General features: G+C 35.8%; 1 protein-coding gene across 2 annotated transcripts in view; it reads right to left on the bottom strand.

The window, feature by feature from the left end:
- LOC127853310 (nuclear receptor subfamily 1 group D member 2-like) overlaps positions 1-15,750 on the bottom strand; it is a 33,046-nt gene extending 17,296 nt beyond the window's left edge. Inside the window, exons 1-4 of one of the 2 annotated variants that reach the window (XR_008036564.1) lie at positions 15,229-15,750; positions 3,945-4,261; positions 1,956-2,390; positions 725-1,193 (exon numbers count right to left, since the gene is read on the bottom strand). Coding sequence is in view for 1 of the 2 variants with exons in the window: in XM_052387730.1 (XP_052243690.1) it covers positions 725-1,193; positions 1,956-2,390; positions 3,945-4,261; positions 15,229-15,349 (1,342 nt within the window). In the remaining variant the exon portion in view is untranslated. The remainder of the gene's footprint in view (positions 1-724; positions 1,194-1,955; positions 2,391-3,944; positions 4,262-15,228) is intronic. The other variant, XM_052387730.1, reaches the window with a different exon arrangement.
- Between the last annotated feature and the right edge of the window lie 5,259 nt (positions 15,751-21,009).

The following is a 21,009-nucleotide window of genomic DNA, read 5'->3' as shown; positions in this document are numbered from 1 at the left end:
TCGCTCGGCTAGGTCATATAGGCGAAGTTTATCGCGTAGAGAGCTTTACAAGCATGCGAAGTATGCAACTACTCTGAATGTAATCTAGAAAAGCATGCATTATAATATATAATTTTACAAGACAACTAACGACATAATTTCCGATGTGAACTTTCCTGGATGCTCGGACACGGGCACAGTGAGCAACACATCTTAATTAATGTGGGAATCAGGTTTTTTTCAAAATGGCAGTATAAATCATGGAACGCTGCATCTTTGACCTCTGAATATGACCTTGACGTTTATGTACGGGTAACTTTTTTTGCGCAACGCCATCTTAATATACTGGACATTTGGGGCAAGTTATTTGCCTGAAGAATGGCGATGTGTAGTCTAACTTCACGCAATCGTACCTTACTCTACCTCCTCTCACTGTGACATTGACCTTGAACATGAGTGGTACGTAACTTTTGCATTGTTGGAAGAAGCTACACCCCGGAATGGCGTATAATGTCCAAATTACATTTGATATGAACATAAACGCGAATAACATGGATCTTGCACAAGACTCATCGGTATTTTTAACAATATTTTTTTAAGATTTAAACCTGTAACGACCGTTGTGTGTAAGTCACAGACTAAATGAAATAACAACACTATTTTCATAATCAATCAAGATTGTATTCCTGTCAAGTGGCTGATTCTGAATAAGTGAAAACTTGGGAGAAACTTATGGCCGTCTTACCTTTGAGAAGCGACGCCTGGTCCTCGCTGTCCAACTCTTGGAAACCGGGAACAGCCATGGCGAACGACAGCATTCCCTTCACGCCGAGCTGGATGCTCGTAAGCACCTGCGTCATCACCGTGGCTTTCGTTTCTTCAACCGATTTCGAAGTATGGTCATTCACTAAATTCGGTTTTATTACATATTCACCGTTCAACGAATGTCCGTTTTGATTCGGTATATTGGCAAGAAGTTTAGGCTCGTTCCTTAGAAACGAAACGTCTGTGAGCGGCCTGCCATCGTCCCCAAATGGTTCTTCGGCGGAGTTCAGTCCGTGACCTTGACCTGAAGACTGAGTATTGTTCGTGGAAACACCTGCATCAGACACAGGGCATTCCCCCCTAGTAATCTCCCCGTTGATTGAAGCGTTTGGCGGTGGGCACGTTTGAGCAACAGTTCGTAAAGAAAACTTTTTATTTTGATAACGAAGCTGTAACGAATGATAAAAACTTTTATAAATGCAAATAAAAACTCAATCAAGCTTCGCAAATGCGTCTGGCGTAACTTCAAGTGCAACTTAAATATATTTTTTGATATTCCTTCAGGATATAACATTACTATTATGACTTTCCCATCTTCAATAACAATATGAAAATCCTTGCATTATGTATGTATGTCATGACGTTGTTACGTAATACACACCGATAAGGCTATACATTTAAGATATCCCTCGCCAGGGACGAAAAAAGAAGCACGAGTTTTCAAATATTTTTTGTAGAGTAAAATAATAAAAAGCATTCCATGTACCCCTATAGTGCAACCCAGAAAGACATTACTCTCCTCAGGGTGAAGCATTCCATATACCCCTATAGTGCAACCCAGAAAGACATTACTCTCCTCAGGGTGAAGCATTCCATGTACCCCTATAGTGCAACCCAGAAAGACATTACTCTCCTCAGGGTGAAGCATTCCATATACCCCTATAGTGCAACCCAGAAAGACATTACTCTCCTCAGGGTGAAGCATTCCATGTACCCCTATAGTGCAACCCAGAAAGACATTACTCTCCTCAGGGTGAAGTATTCCATGTACCCCTATTTTGCGTATGATTTTTACATAATGTACCATCATATTGCTGATTGTGTTCTAGTTGTTGTTGTTGTTGATGATGATAATGATGATGGGAATAGCAAAACACTTACATGTATAACAATAATATTATGCAGATATCAGTTTAAATTATATCACTTACAAAGACCGAATTTTGTCGCTTGAGCATGAGATCTTCTTGAAAATATTCGTCCAGGGATTCGAAGAGGAATTTTTGAGCAGACACAAGTACTCCGCATGTCTCCTCAAGAATCAGTCTCTGAATACTGTCGAGCCTCTCGCCGTCTTCATCGGGATGTTTACTTAGAAACGATGACACATCATGAACCCTATCTGCCTCCACCGTGTCGCCACCGTTCTGCTTTTCCAACATTTTAACTTCGAGGATATTTTTCGAGCGCAGTTCGTGCGTGTACCTGCCGGTTTTGATGGCCCCCTTTGACATGCCCACCTCCAGACAGCGCTTGTAGCGGCAGTGAGAGCACGCCGTCCGCTTCCCGGGAGCGATCCGACAGTCCTGTGTTCCATTACAACACACATACGGCTCTGTTTTACAAATGCTTCGCCGAAAGAAACCCTGTAAAAGAGAAAGCATTCCAATGACATCGACATCGTTTGGAAATGATCTTACATGATTGTTTATCACCATTCAATATATTCACAGTAATTTCTTTATTTTGCCCTAGTCTTTAAGTTGACATTTTGCTTGTTATCCTATTGCCGCTGGATGCCGGATTTTTCAAGGCTTTCTGTGTTAGCGCGATTGTAAATATGAACGTCTACGGAAATATTTCCGGAACTAATCATGATAGCGGCCTATTCAGAATGGAAACACAAGTCATAAAAGGCTGGTAGCTATTTTGTAATTTATTTATCGCCTTTTAGCTCACCTGAGCACAATCTGCTCATGATGAGCTTTTGTGATCGCCTTGTGTGTCGTTCGTTGTTCGTCGTCGACATTTGCCTTGTTTACACAAGATACCTCATTATTGTCCGATCTTCATGAAACTTGGTCAGAAGATTTGTCCCAATCATATCTTTGACTAGTGTGACATTGGTTCGGGTTGGTTGAAAAACATGGCCTCCAGGAGGGCAGGTCGTTGTTCTTTATATGGCTATAGTAAACGATTGTTTACAGTCTAGAGGCCACATTCTTTATCCGATCTTCATGAAACTTGGTTATAACGTTTGTACCAATTATACATTGGAAAATGACTCCGGTTTGTTGAAACACATGGCCGCCAGGGGCGTGGCATTTTCCATATTTATTATACTAAAACCTTGAAAATATTCTAGAGGCCTCATTTATTGTTCGATATTCAGGAAACTTAGTCAAAAGATTTGTCCCTATGATATCTGTGACGAGTTTTAAAAAATGCTACCGTTGGTAAAAAAGCAAGGCCACCGGAAGGCGGGGCATTTGTTTCTTCAATGGCGTTAGTAAAACCTCAATAACACTCTAACAGTCACATTTCAATCCAGTCTTCTTTGAACTTGGTCAGAACAGTTTTTGTAATGATATATTGGATAAGTTCGAAAATGTTTTCCGGTCTGTTGAAAAACATGGTCGCCATTTTACCTAATATGGCTATACAGTTACACAATTTTTACACTCGGAAAGACGCATGTATTGTTCAATTTTCATGAAACTTGATCAGAGCATATATTCTAACCATATCTAGGGCTGCACATAACAGGTCGGTTTCTTTGCATCTCAGGTGAGCGACTTTGGGCTTTTTAGGCCCGCTTGTTTAAAACCTCGTCACAATTGCACGAAAAGGTTATGAACATACGTTGCGGCATGCGAAACAACTGTCAAAATTATTTTTTTAAACGAGATTTTTTTTCTAAAAGTTACTGATTCAACATCATTAAGTTCAAAGGGATACGCACGTTAGTTATTGTCCAACACCATGTGACAAATAAAAATCGCCTGTGAGATCTGACTTGTGAAAAAGAGGATTTGGTGCAAAACATTCGAAGCTTCAATTCGTTTACCTCAATTTGTAAAGACATTTCACATTGAGCTGTTTAAATAACTTATGTATGCCGCTTTCCCATTCATATATTAAACTAAATAAATAAACTACAAGTTCTTTTTTACATTATATGACAAAACTTATAACCGCACCTTACATGCCTCGCACGTATTCACGCCATAATGGAAACCGGAAGCTCTGTCCCCGCACACCCGGCACGGCGGAAGAAGTGGAGGTCGTGACGGCTTGTATTGAGGTCGGGGCTTCTTTTCGACGGAGATGATATCGCAAGGAAAAGAGTCAGACTGCGGTGCGTTATGTGTCGCACTAATTTCTATAATTTCACCAGAAGAAGCAACCATGTACTGTTCGGAAAGGTCCGAAGTGCTGTTGTCGGTATTGTTTGAGTACCGCAGGTTTTCTCGCTCAATGTCGTCTTCATATCTCACTGCCGACTCACGGAATTCATCTACAAACATTCGGTAATTGTGTTTATATTATTTTTAGAATGGTATTATTCTACATTTACAATAACAATAAAAACATTATTGAGCTCTTGCGGTATAGAAATGAACTGTATCCAACTACGTAATTTATAATACGTACTAAAAAAACAATATAATATGCATGTATGCGTATAAACTTGGAGATGATAGACCAGTATATCACGCAAGTTAATTACTTGGACTATTTCTCATATGGGTCTTGTAATTTCTGTAAACCAAACGTGTACAAACAAACTATTTTAACTACGTGGAGTACGTTTGATTTTAAAACTTAATTGCCATCACTGCGTTCGAAATTCGCATTGCCGTGTTCCCTCATTAACGGCATCAGCTTCAGAGCGTGACCGTATTTAAGCCTTTTAAAATAAAATTAAAAACTTCATATAAGCAAAAGTCTTTTATTGAACTAAGCAAACGTGGCTTTGGTAAAAGAATACAATAGCATATATATAATGCAAGCACTTTTATCTTTTTAAAAAGTGTAGGCGGATTGAGACACGTTTAGAGTCATTCCTTACACACGCTGGTAATGCGGATACTTCGATAACCGTTGACACTTTGATTGCAGAGAAAAACAAAAGCGACGCGCGAGAGGTAAGTTCCATCTTAAAAAAAAAACACAAAAGTTATATCCTAAATATAGGTTTTTAGACAAGGCACGTGGTCGAGTTGATAAATTGTACATCTTTTCTATTGGGAAGAAAATAATTCACGAAAGAATGGTAGATTTTTTACCCCCTCTAGAAAAATCGGTCGAAAAACAGCATGCACTGGATAAGCAGTAAACAATTCAACAAAATAAAACTACTTAGAAATATTACAAGAAATTGTTTGATATTCCAGCATCCATGAAAATTTGGCATCCGACTCTTTAAACATTTTAATTTTCTCAAAAACGTTAGTAAACTAAAATATAACATGTTGTAACATTAATGGACATAATAATGGATCTTTTATTTTGAACAGCAAGCACATTCTTGTTTTTATTTTGTTAAAATAGGTAGTGATCATCCAATGCATGCTGATTATCGATGGACTTTGATCTTTTTTAATAATTCACCGTTTTCCGCGTTTTTCTTTCTTCGCAATACGAGGTGCTATACATTTAATCGCCCAAACAATGTTCCGAGTCTAAAACCCAAATTAACAGAACATTAATGCAAAAAACTGAAGAATTCTTCTTTCGCGCGTGGCTTATGTTGATCTCTGTTACCATCCGCTATCAAAGTATCCGCGTACCCGGCGTGTTACACAATTTAGGCTTTTAATATAGAGTTAAAATTTATTTTCCTGTGTAATGTATTATAAATGTATTATTTGTAATGTTGTGCCAATAAGTTCACTACTTCTTAATAACATCATTAAAACCACTTCCAAATGTCGCGGATTTAGGCATTGCGCCAGTCGAGTAGATCAATTGTCATTGAATATGTTTTCTTTAAAAAAAGTAAACATCGGAAATGGCGAGATAAATCACACAGAGCGGCAAATGTCGAGATAACTCACACTGAGCGGCAAATGCGAATCCATTTGAGAACCGTTCAGGAAAAACGGTTATTAATGCAAGAACAAGAGATGTCTTCGTCAGAAACACAATGCCCCCTACTGAAGATTTCTATTTATCTTTTTGCAGGTATAGAAATCATCTCCCTTTAAAGCTTATTGGATTTTGTCCAATCCAACCAGGGGGGGGGGGGGGGCTGTAGACAGTCAAAATGACCAAGTCAGACATCACTGACAGCCAAGGCCTGTGGTTTATCAAAGAGATTATAGCCAGAATTCATCATGTACCTATAGACATAAGTCCAGAGGTATGTAATGAACCTTACCATTCACAAATTAGTACAGTAAAGAAATGATAATTATATCATTTAAAAAAACTTTGACATATCATTCATTTGAGTCATTAATAATCCAAATAAAAAATATGTACAGTAACTGTCAAAAGAAGTTAACTTCTTGTTAAGGAAATATATAAAATGACATTTATAATTATATAAATTACTTCCCTTGAAAATAATTGTCTCTAACAAATCTCTATTTTTAGTAGCAAATAATTTAAAGCCACTACCGTGACTGCAGATTCACCACTCAATGTGCAGCTCCATGAGATACACATGCATGCCAAATATCAAGTTGCTATCTTCAATATTGAATAATTATCTCCCTTTAAAGCTTATTACTTTCCTTTGATTTGTATTTTTGACCTTAGACCTTGAAGGATGATTTTGAACTTGACCTTTTACCACGATTTGTTTGTCAGAAACACAATGCCGCCTATTGCGCCACTTTGATTTATTTATTTTTATTATATAATTTGGAAGGTCAGATAATAATGTCCATTTAAAGCTTATTACTTCCCTTCGATTAGTTTTTTCGATCCCTAGACCTGGAAGGATGATGTTCACCTTGAAATTTTACCACCCAAAATGTGCAGCTCCATGAGATACACATGCATGCCAAATATCAAGGTGCTATCTTCAATATTTAAAAAGTTATGGCCAATGTTAAAGTTTTTTTTCGGACGGACGGACCGACTGACATACTGACGGACAGTTCAACTGCTATATGCCACCCTACCGGGGTCATAAAAACACTATCCGCTGTAATGGTATTTTTCCTTTAATGGTGGCCACTTAAAAGCGAAAATGCATTTAAGCCGGAAATTATCATCCCTGATTAGCCTGTGCGGAATGCACAGGCTGATTAGCGACGAAACGTAACGCATAACATAAACAACAGTTTTCCCAGAGCGAACCTCGTTGACTTATTTGCTATACTTGTGTTCTTATAGAATAGATTCTTTCTAGCAATCCACGCTAGATTAACATTACGATAAGTATTCAGTCAGTCAAATTTTTCGTTCATATGAAAATAAACTGATTATAAGCATGCCCCACTGTCCGTCTAAGCGGTGAGTCGAATGAACTGGCATGCATTGTGAATCCAATATGTCACACTGTATTTAATGGAGGGGACATTATTAACATATAACAAGCTAAATGAATATGCTTAAAAAATTCAAACAAGGTCTATCGTTTAGTCTTTGTTGATTTTTTGTGTGTAAATATTTTATATAAAATAGAGGGAAAACAATACTGTCTTGTAAGTAGGTCCATATCATTGTCCTAGTCGACCTGTCGTCCGATAGTCGTGAATGTCGTCGAGGTCAACAATTTTCAACGTCCGATATATGCATACAGTTTTATCAAAAGCACACGTGGTTGCAAATTCTGAATATGGTAACCAGTATGATGAAATTAGAACTAGATGTCACCACACCAAACGATGTAGATGTCCCCACATTCCGCTTTTATCTGAAAACTCCCCTTTGGTCCGATAAAACTGAACTTAAATATGGATGCGCAATTATACACGTTGATTAATTTACTTAAATGGTTAAACACTGTAGCAGCATTAGGTTTTGAGTGACGCGCGAATTGCGTATTAAATGTATTTGTTTTATAAAATAAGGGGACACAACTCACGTTGAGAAGAAAACATTTTGTCCAACAAAGTTAATTCGCTCACTGGCGTTGAAAATGTGTAAATTACTATAGTAACATAAATCAGTCCTAGCTCTAGAGGAACGAATCCCACGCCTACCGAAATTGGAAGCTCTAGAAATATAATAAAATAATATGCGACGGTGAAATTAAAGCTTCCGTTCGATAATAATACATGCATCATTTTAATGAGTATTTAATATCACCGTAGTGACGTTGCAAAAACGTGGGAATCGGAAGCTCTCGGATTCTTCCTAATTTTTAAAGCACGAAATGCTTTTTTTCAGAAGATACAATCTTCTATTTCATCCACATTTTTATTTGAAAGAAATATACATAAACGCTTATGGTAAACGCAAATCATAATCATTTCATAGAATAAATAATTATTCATCAATACACAATGGTTTCACATTTAATTTAAAAACAAGCCATACTATTGAAATTAATCTTGAAAAAAACAACAACGTTGTATATATGAAACAAATCAAGGCATGTCGTTTATCACGAGAATGTTCAAACAAACTCATGTAGCTGCAGTACTCTTGTTTGAAACCTAAAGTCTGCCATATTGAAGGGACTTGCTCAAAAATATTTTATATATAAAATATCATAAACATAACTAAACAACTGTAATATTGTTAAAAGCTTTAGTAATAGTGTAACAAGTAAAACAGAGGGTGGGGGGGGGGGGGGGGGGGGGCCAGAGGCCCAAGGTTGCTCACCTAAAACTTCACGGAACTGAACTGCTCTCAGCTACTTTTGAGATGTTTCTGAAAGCATTTTCAAGCCTGGCCAAACCATGAACTAGAGAGTCAACACAGTTTTACTATAGTCATTTAAGGAAAATGCCAACCCCCATATTTTCGAACCATAAGAACAAATTTTCTATACATTATAGCTTTATAAAGATAATAAAGATTGGACCATAAGTGTGACTTCTAGAGAGTTCACAATGTTGTACCATAGCGATAAAAGAAAAATGGCCAGCCACCTGGCGGTCACATTTTTCAACAGACGGAAACAATTTCCGAATTCAACCCAGACACGATTAGAAAAAATGTTCTGACCAAGTTTTTAATGAAGATAAGACTAAACATGTGCCTTCTAGAGTGTTAACAAGGTTTTACTAAAGCCATAGAAGTAAAAATGCCCCCGGCTCTTTGGAGGTCGTATTTTCGACGAAAAGGTTTGACTCTTGCCATACAGGTAAAATACCCCGCCCCCCTGGCGGCCATGTTTTAAACAGAATGGAACCATTTCGAACTGATACAATACTGTTTATCATTAGAACAGATGTCCCGACCAAGTTTCATGAAGATTGGACAATTAATGTGACTTTTAGAGTGCTAATATGGTTTTACAATAGTAATATATGGAAAAATGCCCCGCCCTCTGGCAGCAATGTTTTTCAACAAACCGAAACCATTAAAAATATCGTCCAATATATCATAGGGACAAATCTTCTGACCACGTTTCATGAAGATCGGATAATAAATGTGGCCTTTAGAGTGTTAACAATGCAACTGTTGTCGACGCACGACGGACAAAAGGCGATCACAAAAGCCCACCATGAGCACATTATGTTCAGGTGAGCTTAAAAAAAATGTACTCGTTCTAGCGCTCGAATCTGGGACCTCTATAAGCAATACCTGTCTCCCTACCACTACACCATGCAGGCATAGTAAAAATCGTTGTGTCGTGAATACACGTTTTTCGATTCAAACGTTAGAAACGCTTTATAAATTTTAATTTGATGATTGTGAATAAAATAGATTATATTTTAACAGGTTTCTTAGTCAATAGTGTTATTTTCGCTTGTTAGAATATAATGCAAACATTATGTTTTGAACATAGGACTTTGAATTGTCATTTTGCCAAAATGAGAACAATTCCGTTTACGCGAACTTAAATGAATATCAAATGTCATACATTTTATTTGACCTAGTAATCTAGTGTGCAACCATACGTGACCTTGTTTCAATTTAAGCCGAGATATTACTGAAACAATTGCTCTTACCAACTCTCATTAACATTGAACAATAAAGTTGGTCTGTAGAGTATTCACAACGTTTGTTCTTCCATTTGATCAAGGATCTGTTCTTACTAAGTTGCAAACTTGGTCGAGATATCATTAGGAGAAATGTTTTGATAAGTGCCACGAATATGTAGCAATAAATGTGGCCTCTGGATTGTTTACATATTTTTTCTATATTTCGGCCTTGCGACCAGGGTTTTGACATATAATCTAAATTATTTTGACCTCGGTCGAGATATAATAAGAGAAAATTTTCTACCAAATTCTGATAAAGATGATGCAATAAAAGTGGTCTCGAGAGGGACAACCAGCTTGTACTGTAGTTGAACCTAGTGAAATAGTTTATGATCCACCTTGACCTTATTTCCAACTCAGTCGAGATATGATTTGGACTAGTTTTCTGACCAAGTTTCATGAAGTTGAACAATAAACGTGGGCTCAAGTGTTCACATTCTTTTTTCTGTATTCTTACAGACAGGCCAACTGTCTGACCCAACGTCTCAGTTTCAAACTCTGTCGTGATATTACAGGGACCAGAGGTGATGGGTTATTTAAATTATTCAGGTGTTCACGTGAAAATTCTTGCACAAATCCGCAAGCTAATATTACTTGATTAAATCTAAAGTGAATCCATCAGCAGTGAACTCACATTTTACACTCAATATGTCGATTATAACACCAAACAAAATCATGTTTGGTCCGGATTTTCGCCCCCTCGATGTCTATCCCATCAACGCTATGTGTAGTTTCCCAAACAATAACCCGTCTCAACCGGCTTCATAAGTAACTAGTAAGAGCTTTACGCCAAGGTCTTATACCGCAAGTGCCATACAATAAAAGGCGATACTGACAACATTCAAAGCTATAAAGATACAATGAAATTGATTCGCCTTTTAAATGTAGCTTTTCACGTTTTGGTAACTTGAAAAAAAAGTTGTTTCAGAATCGCAAATTTTCGTTTTTGTTATGATATTTGTGAGGAAACAGAAATACTGAACATTTACCATGCTCTAAAATATCTATTATTATGCATCTTTTGACGATTTGAAAACCTGAAAATTATAAAGCGTTGCAACGCAAAACGATTTAATAATTCGGAGAGTTCTGTAGACTGTTGTCATCGGTATATTTTGTGATAATACAAGGATTGCTTATATAACGTATAAAATACATCCCTCAATGTATGAGCACGGATGGCCGAGTGGTCTAAGTGGTGGACTTTTACTCCAAGAATCCAGGGGTCAGTGGTTCGAGTCCAGTTGAGGGACTTTACTTTTCTTTTTTAATTGTATTGTTGTTTTTTACTGAAGCTTTTTAGATCAAATGTTTACATTTATCAATATACAGCATATAATGACAAACTTCAATACGTGCCAAAATCCGTGAAAAGGCCCCTTTAAAGATAAAATGTCAAGTCTAAATCCTTCATGATACAGTTTTGTTGAAACGCGAATACAAAACTTATAACCAAGAGTAAAATATTGCAAATACGCATAAACAGTTTATTTAAAGATCTTTGAATATTGTTACGTGCTCTGTACTTCTAAGTTTGATTATATAGCAATAAAGACGCCCTCTTTTAAATAGGTTTCACGCGTTTGTGGTAAAAAAAGGACAGGGTATTTCACGAAAATGAACATCTAACAAAACAACTCATTACAACTGTTCAGTTAACTATTATGGATACGTCCGGTTGATAACATATTTAAAAAAAAATTACTTTATTTTCTACATGGAAACACTTGTTTAGTTTCTGGATATTTAATAGTTGTTATAAATCGATATCGTACTTGTCCGCGGACTAGTTGCCAGGGAAAAAAAGACTTTCGACGTAGTATACTATTTCGGCCGTGGCGGGGATAGGAAACTCTTGGGGAAAATTGTTTCTATCGAGTTTCATGAAGGTTCATCGATGTGTTCGCGGTCATTTATGTCTTTTCATCTTTTGACCTAATGTGTTACCCCACATAACTCAGTTTCGATTTCGAATGGAAATGCTTAAAGAAAAATATTCCGACCAAGTTTCATAAAGAATGGGCAAAAAGGTGGTATTTATATAGTCCACGTGCATTTTTTTCTTTAAACACAGTTACATAGCTTCAAAACCACGTTAGTCACGGGTTTCGCTGTCGCTCGCTATTGTTGTCATTTGCGAAAGTGGGAATACTTGTCTTGAAATCCTGTAAGAAAATATACTGCGAGACGAACAAAAACGGTCAGCGTCTTTCAGTTTCATAAAATATTGACTTATGAACGTAAGTGACATTTCGGCTTACCGGTCAGCGCGGTGGTTGGTACACGCTCTACACAAATCTAAGTTCAAAACCAGCTTTGGTCTACAACAGTGTCAGACAGGTTGTAATTAGTTTAATCTGAATTCCGATAGGGCTATTAAGTACGCAGATCGGCTCAGACTTGCTGTAGCTATATCATGCTCATACCGAATTATCATAGCCCACAATTTATATACCATAGCAAATAATTTCATTACTTGTTTATACATATAACAGATGGTATGTTTGTACAGTAGATGTTATCAAGTAAAATAAACCTGACCGCTTTAAGATACATGTTCCTCATGAGGAGACTTTATAGCATAAATGGTAACATTTCATTGATTATGTGAACGTTCATTATTATCATTCCGTTGTGCAACTTCCTCTTTAAACAAAATAAATTGCACCACTCGTGCAGTATTCAATGATCTTTGTAAATAACTTGCATGTTTGCAACCTTAAACAATATGGTGCAACTTTTTTACAAACACACTCTGAACAATACATTCAGCCACCAAAGTATGGGTAATTTAATTCAGAAAAAGGCAAAATCGTTAAAATTACATTCCCCTTGCTAAATACATTTTCTAAATTGGTGGGTGTGAATCCCATGAAGCATGTTAAAATCCTAAATAAATATGTTTTAATCAAATAAAAAGATTGAAACAAATGACCTCATTGTGTGACCTTAACCTTGACACTAGAAACATGAGTCCTTCATGCGACACGCATCCAACTCAAGGAAAATAATAGTAGTAATTAATTAAGCAATCCATTGACGCAAAGTGAAGTTAGGTCTCACATATGAATAAGTCGTCAACTGTATGATCTTTGACCTAAATGTGTGACCTTGGCATTGCAAATATGGTTATGGGTATTGATGTATGGACATTTATGTATGGTAGAATCCCAACAAAATAAGGCATATTTAATTAAAATTTGTAATATTTGACCTCAGTGTGTGACCTTGACCTTAGACCTAGAGACCTGTGACAAACACCCTGATAAAGGAGTAATATTGCTGTAAGTTTTTTTTTATAGAATCCCTTGATTCATAGTGAGTAATGGCTATTAATGAATAATTAATCAAATTTGTGATCTCTAACCTTTATGTGTGTCTGTGACCTTGCCTCTAGGGTAATGGGTCTTTTGAGTGAGCAAGCCCTAGATGATTAAGAACAACTGTGGTCATTATCATGGTTGTGGCTCATATGTTATTGAAGATACAAATAAAAAGGGTATTTTCAAGTAAGAAAGGGGTATAACTCCGTTATTAACAAATGTTTTGCCACGCAATTTTATTAACATCATCCTCTTATCTAGACATGCACTTACGTTTTATTGTATTATGTATGTCTTTACTTACAGTAAATAAGTCATTTACAAAATTTGTTTGTATAAATTTGTACTTGTATGACTCATTCTATGCATAGGTTCAACAAACCATAATTTTAACATTGCGTTATGTATTAGAAATTGATTATTAATATTTATTTAAATTAACAATTTGCAATCGTCTAAAAACGATGGATAAAAGCTTCTACATATATGTGTCGTGTTCTGAGAAAACTGGATTTAATGCATGTGCGGAAAGTGTCGTCCCAGATTAGCCTGTGCAGTCCGCACAGGCTAATCAGGGACGACGCTTTCCGCCTTTGCACAGGCTAATCTGGGATGACACTTTACACATCCATTAAGCCCAGTTTTCTCAGAATACGACTCATATTATGACGTAAATCCGAATTACAAACAAATTGAATTCAATAACATTCTCCATTCTGATAGATTCAGCAACCCCTATGTTTCGAAATTTGAGTACTGTTTCTTCTTAAAATAAAAGGGATAATTGTTATTGTAAAAAAATTTTTTTTTTTTTTTCTTTCTTTTTTTAATAACATATCATACGATCAGAAACTATTAAAGTTAATCAAAAATTGTTAATAAGTTCCCAAATGTTTGGATCATAGCAGGCGGTATTGAATTATTTTGAAAAATGTGGCTTGTTCATAATGCTTAATTTTTAATTTTTACTCCAAAAGTATTGTAGTGATTTATAATTTTTAATTCTTGTTTTATAATAAGAATAAACAGAGAAGTATATTAAACAGGTGTTTTTTTGGCTTGCCATGCATTTTATGTGTTATTTTTTTCTTTCTCAATATAACTTATGATGCTGAAGCTTTCAAACTTCCAAAATGTTGTCAGATTCAACTTTAATTTGTGATTATGATCAGTTTTTGTGAGATAACAGTAATAATGAACATTAATCATGATCTAAAATATCCATTATATGCATCTTTTCACGATTTAAAAACCTGAAAATTATAAAGCGTTGCAACGCGAAACGGTTCAATAATTTGGAGAGTTTTGTTGTAGTTGTTAAATTTAGTTACACTCCGAGGATTGCTTATATAAAGTATATTAAAATACAACGATAATAGTGAGCACGGATGGCTGAGTGGTCTAAGCGATAGACTTTTACTCCAGAGGTCAATGGTTTGAGCCCAGGTGAGGGTTGCTTTTTTACTTTTATTATTGTTTTCTACTAGAGCTTTTTTGATCCAATGTTTAATTTATCAATATAAAACATTTTATGACAAACTTTAATACATGCTAAAATCTGTGAATAGGCTCCTTTAATACATACGTGGATGTTTTGCATTTAGAAACGAAATCAAAACAAGGCCGGTGATTCAATTATTTCGATTTTTTGTATATCGATAGCATTTGTATGTTGTGTTGTTTTTTTTCAAATATATATATATATATATTATATGAGTCGTGTTCTGAGAAAACTGGGCTTAATGCATGTGCGTAAAGTGTCGTCCCAGATTAGCCTGTGCAGTCCGCACAGGCTAATCAGGGACGACACTTTCCGCCTTTATTGGATTTTTGCTAAGAAGAGACTTCATTTAAACGAAAAATGTCATAAAAGCGGAAAGTGTCGTCCCTGATAAGCCTGTGCGGATTGCACAGGCTAATCTGGGACGACACTTTACGCACATGCATTAAGCCCCGTTTTCTCAGAACGCGTCTAATTTGGAAAAAATACTAAAATCAGCCGCAATTCCCATAAAAACATTATATATACCCAAGTGGCGAACGTTTACCTTCTCTGAATACCAGCATGGTACCATCTAGAAACCTGTTGGCTGCTACTGTAAGATTAATAACGCCATTCGCCGCCTTATTAGGGCTCCGACACAAGCGACCACTCGTTGATTCGGACATGGCTTCAATGGCATCGCAGTAGTTACGGCAAAAATGTGCTCCTTTCCTCTGAATGGCTTCGGTGGCAAATGTAATTAAAGGGTTAATTGTTGCCTGTCACATATAACGAAAGTGCGTCCTACTTACTAACTTCGCTCTTGCGGGAATTCCGTCCGCTTACAATCACACCACCAATACGACAATGCGGAACATAAACATAGCACTATTTAGTAAACTGATTAAATATAAAATATGTTAAGTAAACAATACCACAACGAATATGATTGATCATACTTATTCCATAGTATTTATAAACTTCTATAAAATATAAGATGCACTGTGTAAACACTTAATTCTAAAATATAAAACAGACCACTTGTTTCCACATGCATCTGGTTAAGTTTAGCGATCTGGTTTAAAGCGCCCCACAATCATATGTAGTTTACCTGTACTGCATTATTGACAGTTGATGTAGCCTAGTTTTTGACTTGGTGCATTTAAAGGCTGATTGATTTTTAGCGTACCTGAGCACAATATACTCATGGTCAGCTTTTATGATCGCCTTTTGTCCGTCATGCGTCGTGTTTCATCAACCTTTACCCTGTTAACCAATTATAGCACTGTGGATGCTATTTTCCTACTAAAGGCTTTTATAGATAAACAACTTAGTACTAAAAAGAAACTATACTGTTGCTATATCGACCTTATGAAATGTTATGATTCAATATATCGAAACGGACTATGGTACTAGCTTATTAAGAGCGGAATAAACGGTAGATTGTTAAAAAATATTCGGTCTATTTATGATGCAGTGAAATTATGTGTAAGACATATGGGGACGTTGTCGGATTTCTTTAAAGGGATCTTTTCACGCTTTGGTAAATTGACAAAATTGAAAAAAGTTGTTTCAGATTCGCAAATTTTCGTTTTAGTTATGATAATTGTGAGGAAACAGTAATACTGAACATTTACCATGGTCTAATATAGCCATTATATGCATCTTTTGACGATTTTAAAACCTAAAAATTATAAAGCGTTGCAACGCGAAACGATTGAATAATTTGGAGAGTTCTGTTTTTGTCGTTAAATTTTGTGAAACTACGAAGATTGCTTATATAAGGTATAAAATACGTCAAACATGTGTATTCGGCGGAATAGCTCAGTAGGCTATAGCGTTTTTACTTCAGGACTCTGGCAGGACTCCAGGGGTCACTGGTTCGAAACCTGCTCCGGGCAATGTTCTTTTCCTTTTTTAAATTTTATTCTTGATTTTTTACTGAGGCTTTTACGATCCAATGTTTACATTTATCAATATAAAGCATTTAATGAATAAGTTAAAAAAATGCCAAAATCTGTGAAAAGGCCCCTTTAATTGCGAAGTTGGATTATTGCAAGGGGAGACAATCTCACCTATACTATTTTCTCTTTCCGCTAACGACATCGAGCTCTTTTTGAGTAATAACAATGAAAACATGATCTCGTTGGACCAGCTATCTATTTATTTGTTATTGTTTGCAAATGATGCTGTAATTTTTTCAGAAACACCAAAAGGATTGCAAAAAGCGACCCCATAGCCTTTAAGCCTTTATCGGATAAAGCTTGAGTAGTTTGTATAAATGACCCACCACTTGAAAGTACAATGCCGAGATAGTTAAATGATTGAACCATTTCTATTTGCTCATTGTTATGAAAACTTGGCTCGTTCTGTGAATTATTTCCTCCCTTTTTATACATGACCACTTTTGTTTTTTCTACAATCACCTGTTAAAATAATGTTAAATGTGTTCGATTCTTATGTTACTTCAATACTGTGTTATGCGTGTGAGGTTTGGGGGTTTGTTAATGCTGATGATATTGAAAGATATCACAGAAGATGTTTGAAACGAATACTGGGTGCCAAAATGAGTACCGCTAATTCAGCTGTGTACGGGGAACTAGGGCGATACCCATTATATATAAATCGCTATGTACGAATTATAAAATATTTCATAAAATTGTATACTGTTAAACAAACTAATTGTATATTATATAGAACACTATGTTATATGAGAAATGGTACTGAAAATATAATACGATGTAACAATTGGATTACCAAAGTACGAGACTTACTTCAAAACACTGGTTTTGTAGATGTTTGGATGTACCCAGAATCAGTAAATGCAAATGTATTTATTAATATATTTAAAAATAGACTAATTAATATGTACATAGGTTTGTGACTAAATGATCTAAACGTTAAAAGTTCATTAACTTTATACAAAGATTTGAAACATCGATTTGAACTATCTGATTACCTTAACATAATGCAAAACTTTAATTTAAGAAAATACATATCAAAATTAAGATATTCCCACATGTTAAAAATTGAATCTGGGAGACATACAAATATTCCTAAAAAAGAACGCAAATGTAATATATGTTACTCAAATGATATTGAAGACGAATAACATTTTGTAATTGTATGTCCTCTTTATACAGATATAAGAAAAATGTATATTGACAAATTCTATTATAACCGACTTGTATGCATAAATTTATTCTTTTGTTAACAAATAATAACACCAAAGTCCTAAATAAACTCGCGATATATTGTAAAAATGCTTTTAAAATGAGAACTGATACATTGAATGCAAACGTTGAGTAATTCGATGGCCTAAGTGCATTTTTAACACCTTTTTATGTACTAGTTTGGTCACTTTCGCATTGCTATGCATGTGCTTTTTGCTTATATAATGTCAGTTTTGTATATGTAACGATGAACTTTAAATGTTCAAGTTATATGAATAAACTTTCTGTTCTGTTCTGTTCTGTTAACCCTCTAGAGACCACATTTATTGTCCAATCTTCATACGACTAGGTAAGAAGATTTGTCCAAATATCTCGGCCTAATTCGTAACAGGGTCACGTGAGGTCTATTAGAAGGTAACCAAGTAAAATTAAGAAAAAATATGTTTTAAACTCTAGTCGCAGTTAAGTCTAATTTTAATGAAACTTGACCAGAACATTTTTTTCTAATGATATCTCTGTGCTGATTTAACAAAAATTGTTCCGGATATGTCAGGCAAAAACTAGTTCCCTGGATACAATTTCAAAGAAAGCACGTCAACACGACAGAAGTAAAATTATAAGTAAAATCTTCGTGAAACTTAGTTAGAGCACGTTGAAGTCAAGTTTGATTGATCCAATAAAATGCCCACTTAACCTAAAGTCAACTTAACCCAACATAATGTCAACATAACCCAAAATAATGTTATCTTAACCCAGCATTTCACATAATGTCAATTTTATAAAGACAACTTAACATAATATCAACTTTACCCAACATTATGTTCATAACGTTACTGTAAGCTCACAGGTACGGAAACGTATATGGTACACCCTGATAATATGGACATTCCGGATTAGTTAATATCGACTTACTGTGAAATAAAATGGTATGTCGTCATAGATTTGTAGGTTTTTCCCACTTAATTGTACTCGCCATAATACGGAAACGTATATGGTGCACCACAATAATGTGGTCATGCCGGAATAATTTATGTCGACTTACTGTGAAATAACATGGTATGTCGACATAGTTTTATAGCTTTTCCCACCTTAATTCTACTCGTCATAACGACATTAAGTTGAAGTCTTTACGTAAATGTTTCCGGCTTTTCCCGAAAATAGATTTGGTCGACATGATCTAAGTCGACAAATCTACATACTTTTTGGCGTCATGCTCTTGTGAAAATGAATTGCCATCATAGTTTTAGTCGACACGATGAGTTATTTTTTACGCCATGACACCTTTTTCATATCATGTCGTCGTAGAATTTTGACATCATCACTTTATTGCAACATTGGTTCCGGCGTCGTACAGATTTTGAGTTTCTGGTATATTCTTTCGAATCACGCAAAACCTCAGACAGTCCATTTTTACAGCAGGAATGCTTGATATAAAGGTAAAAATAACATACACTGTTTGCAAAAAATAAATATTAATGTGTTCGTTGGGTTATATGAGCATTTAGAGAGCTTAAATCTCAATTGATTCATTTAGATATTTCTCTTCTACTAATACATGCAAAACGTGTGTTTAACGACTCACAACTTATTTATATTGCAGATTTGTGTGTCAATGGCACTGATATATGTTTACTCATCGTTAGCTGTACTTTCAAATCAAGAAAGGGATGTTTTGATTTCGCGTTATCACATACAGGGCTATACGCGTCCGGATATATGTGGATTTTTGCTTTTCCTTCACAACACTGCTCTCAATTAGGGTCAACTGAAACGGCTACTGCGTAGGTTAGGGCTCAAAAGACGCAACGCGTCGTCTCCTCTTCCAGACGTTATACGAGCGATTCGTTCAGTATATGAAAGAGGGATGGCTGAATGTGGTTATAAAACTATATGGAAACTGGTCAACACAATCACAAATGTCAAAGTTACCCAAGAAACAACAAGATGTGTATTGAAGGTAATTGATCCTGAGGGTGGCGCTTTCAGGTCTGCACATTGACTGCGACGCAGAGTCTATACCAATAAAGGTCCTAATTTTACTATACACATTAATGGGTATGATAAGCTAAAGCCTTTTGGAATTGCTATACACGGGGTGGTTGATGGATTTTCCAGATGCATATAATGGCTGGAGGCATGTTATTCGAATAACGACCCTCGAATTATCGCGGGCTTCTTTGTTAACGTTTTGAAACGGATTGGTCGCGTTCCAAGTCTGGTTCGTGGCGATGCAGGGACAGAAAACGTTTGGGTACGGGCTATGCAGATAGCGTTTAGGTTTAATGACAGAGATAACATTTCTGGAATGAACAGTTACATGAATGGGAGATCCACTGGCAATCAAAGAATTGAACATTTTTGGGTGAATTTAAGAGTTAGTTTTACTGGAGGAACTATTTTAAGGATATGGTGGACAGCGGCTTGCTTCGGATTGATGATCCTGTGCATTTAGAATGCTTGAGATTCTGTTTCATACCATTAATACAACGTGATCTGAACTCTTTCACCCATCTATGGAATTCTCATCGGATTTGGCAGCAAAGACATGTGGAAGCACCAAATGGGATACCGATGGTAATATACTACCAGCCTGAGGCGTATGTAACCCGAAATTTTTCATTTCGGCTTCCTTGCGAATTGGAACCCATTGATCGTATTCAAGAGAAATACATTGTAAAGAAACCGCAGTTTGGGTGTAAAGATGACTTCATACCCGTCCTAGAACATGTGTGTGAAATGCAGCGGGAGCAACTGCCAATTTCTGAATCGATTAAAAGTGCGACTTCTTTGTTCTTGGCCTTGACTGAAATATTGGATGGTTACTAATTACATATGGAAAACAATTGCTTAAAAAAGTAGTTATATTTTGCAAATTTAGTTGTTAAGTTAGTTTACTTCAAGTAAGTTTCGTTTCGAGTTTTATTTACAATGTGTCGATAAGCAACACAAAATTGATATTCTTGTTATTGGAATTGATCATGCCGTAATTTTTTTTTTCTTTGTTAAATACATTCACTCATATTGTTGTACACATTTACAGACATTGCAAACTTGGTAAAAACAGATTAATCATGCTCTTTATTTCATTGTTTGATTGCAAAAGAATGAATAAAACGTCACTAACTGTTTGAAAACATGGCGGTCATTTAGTTATGAAATCCTCGTAAATTGTG

This window comes from Dreissena polymorpha, chromosome 1, assembly GCF_020536995.1.
Source record: "Dreissena polymorpha isolate Duluth1 chromosome 1, UMN_Dpol_1.0, whole genome shotgun sequence".
Classification (NCBI taxonomy): Eukaryota; Metazoa; Mollusca; class Bivalvia; order Myida; family Dreissenidae; genus Dreissena; species Dreissena polymorpha.
The sequence above is the reverse complement of the archived record's forward strand: the minus strand, read 5'-3'. Positions and strand labels throughout refer to the sequence as shown.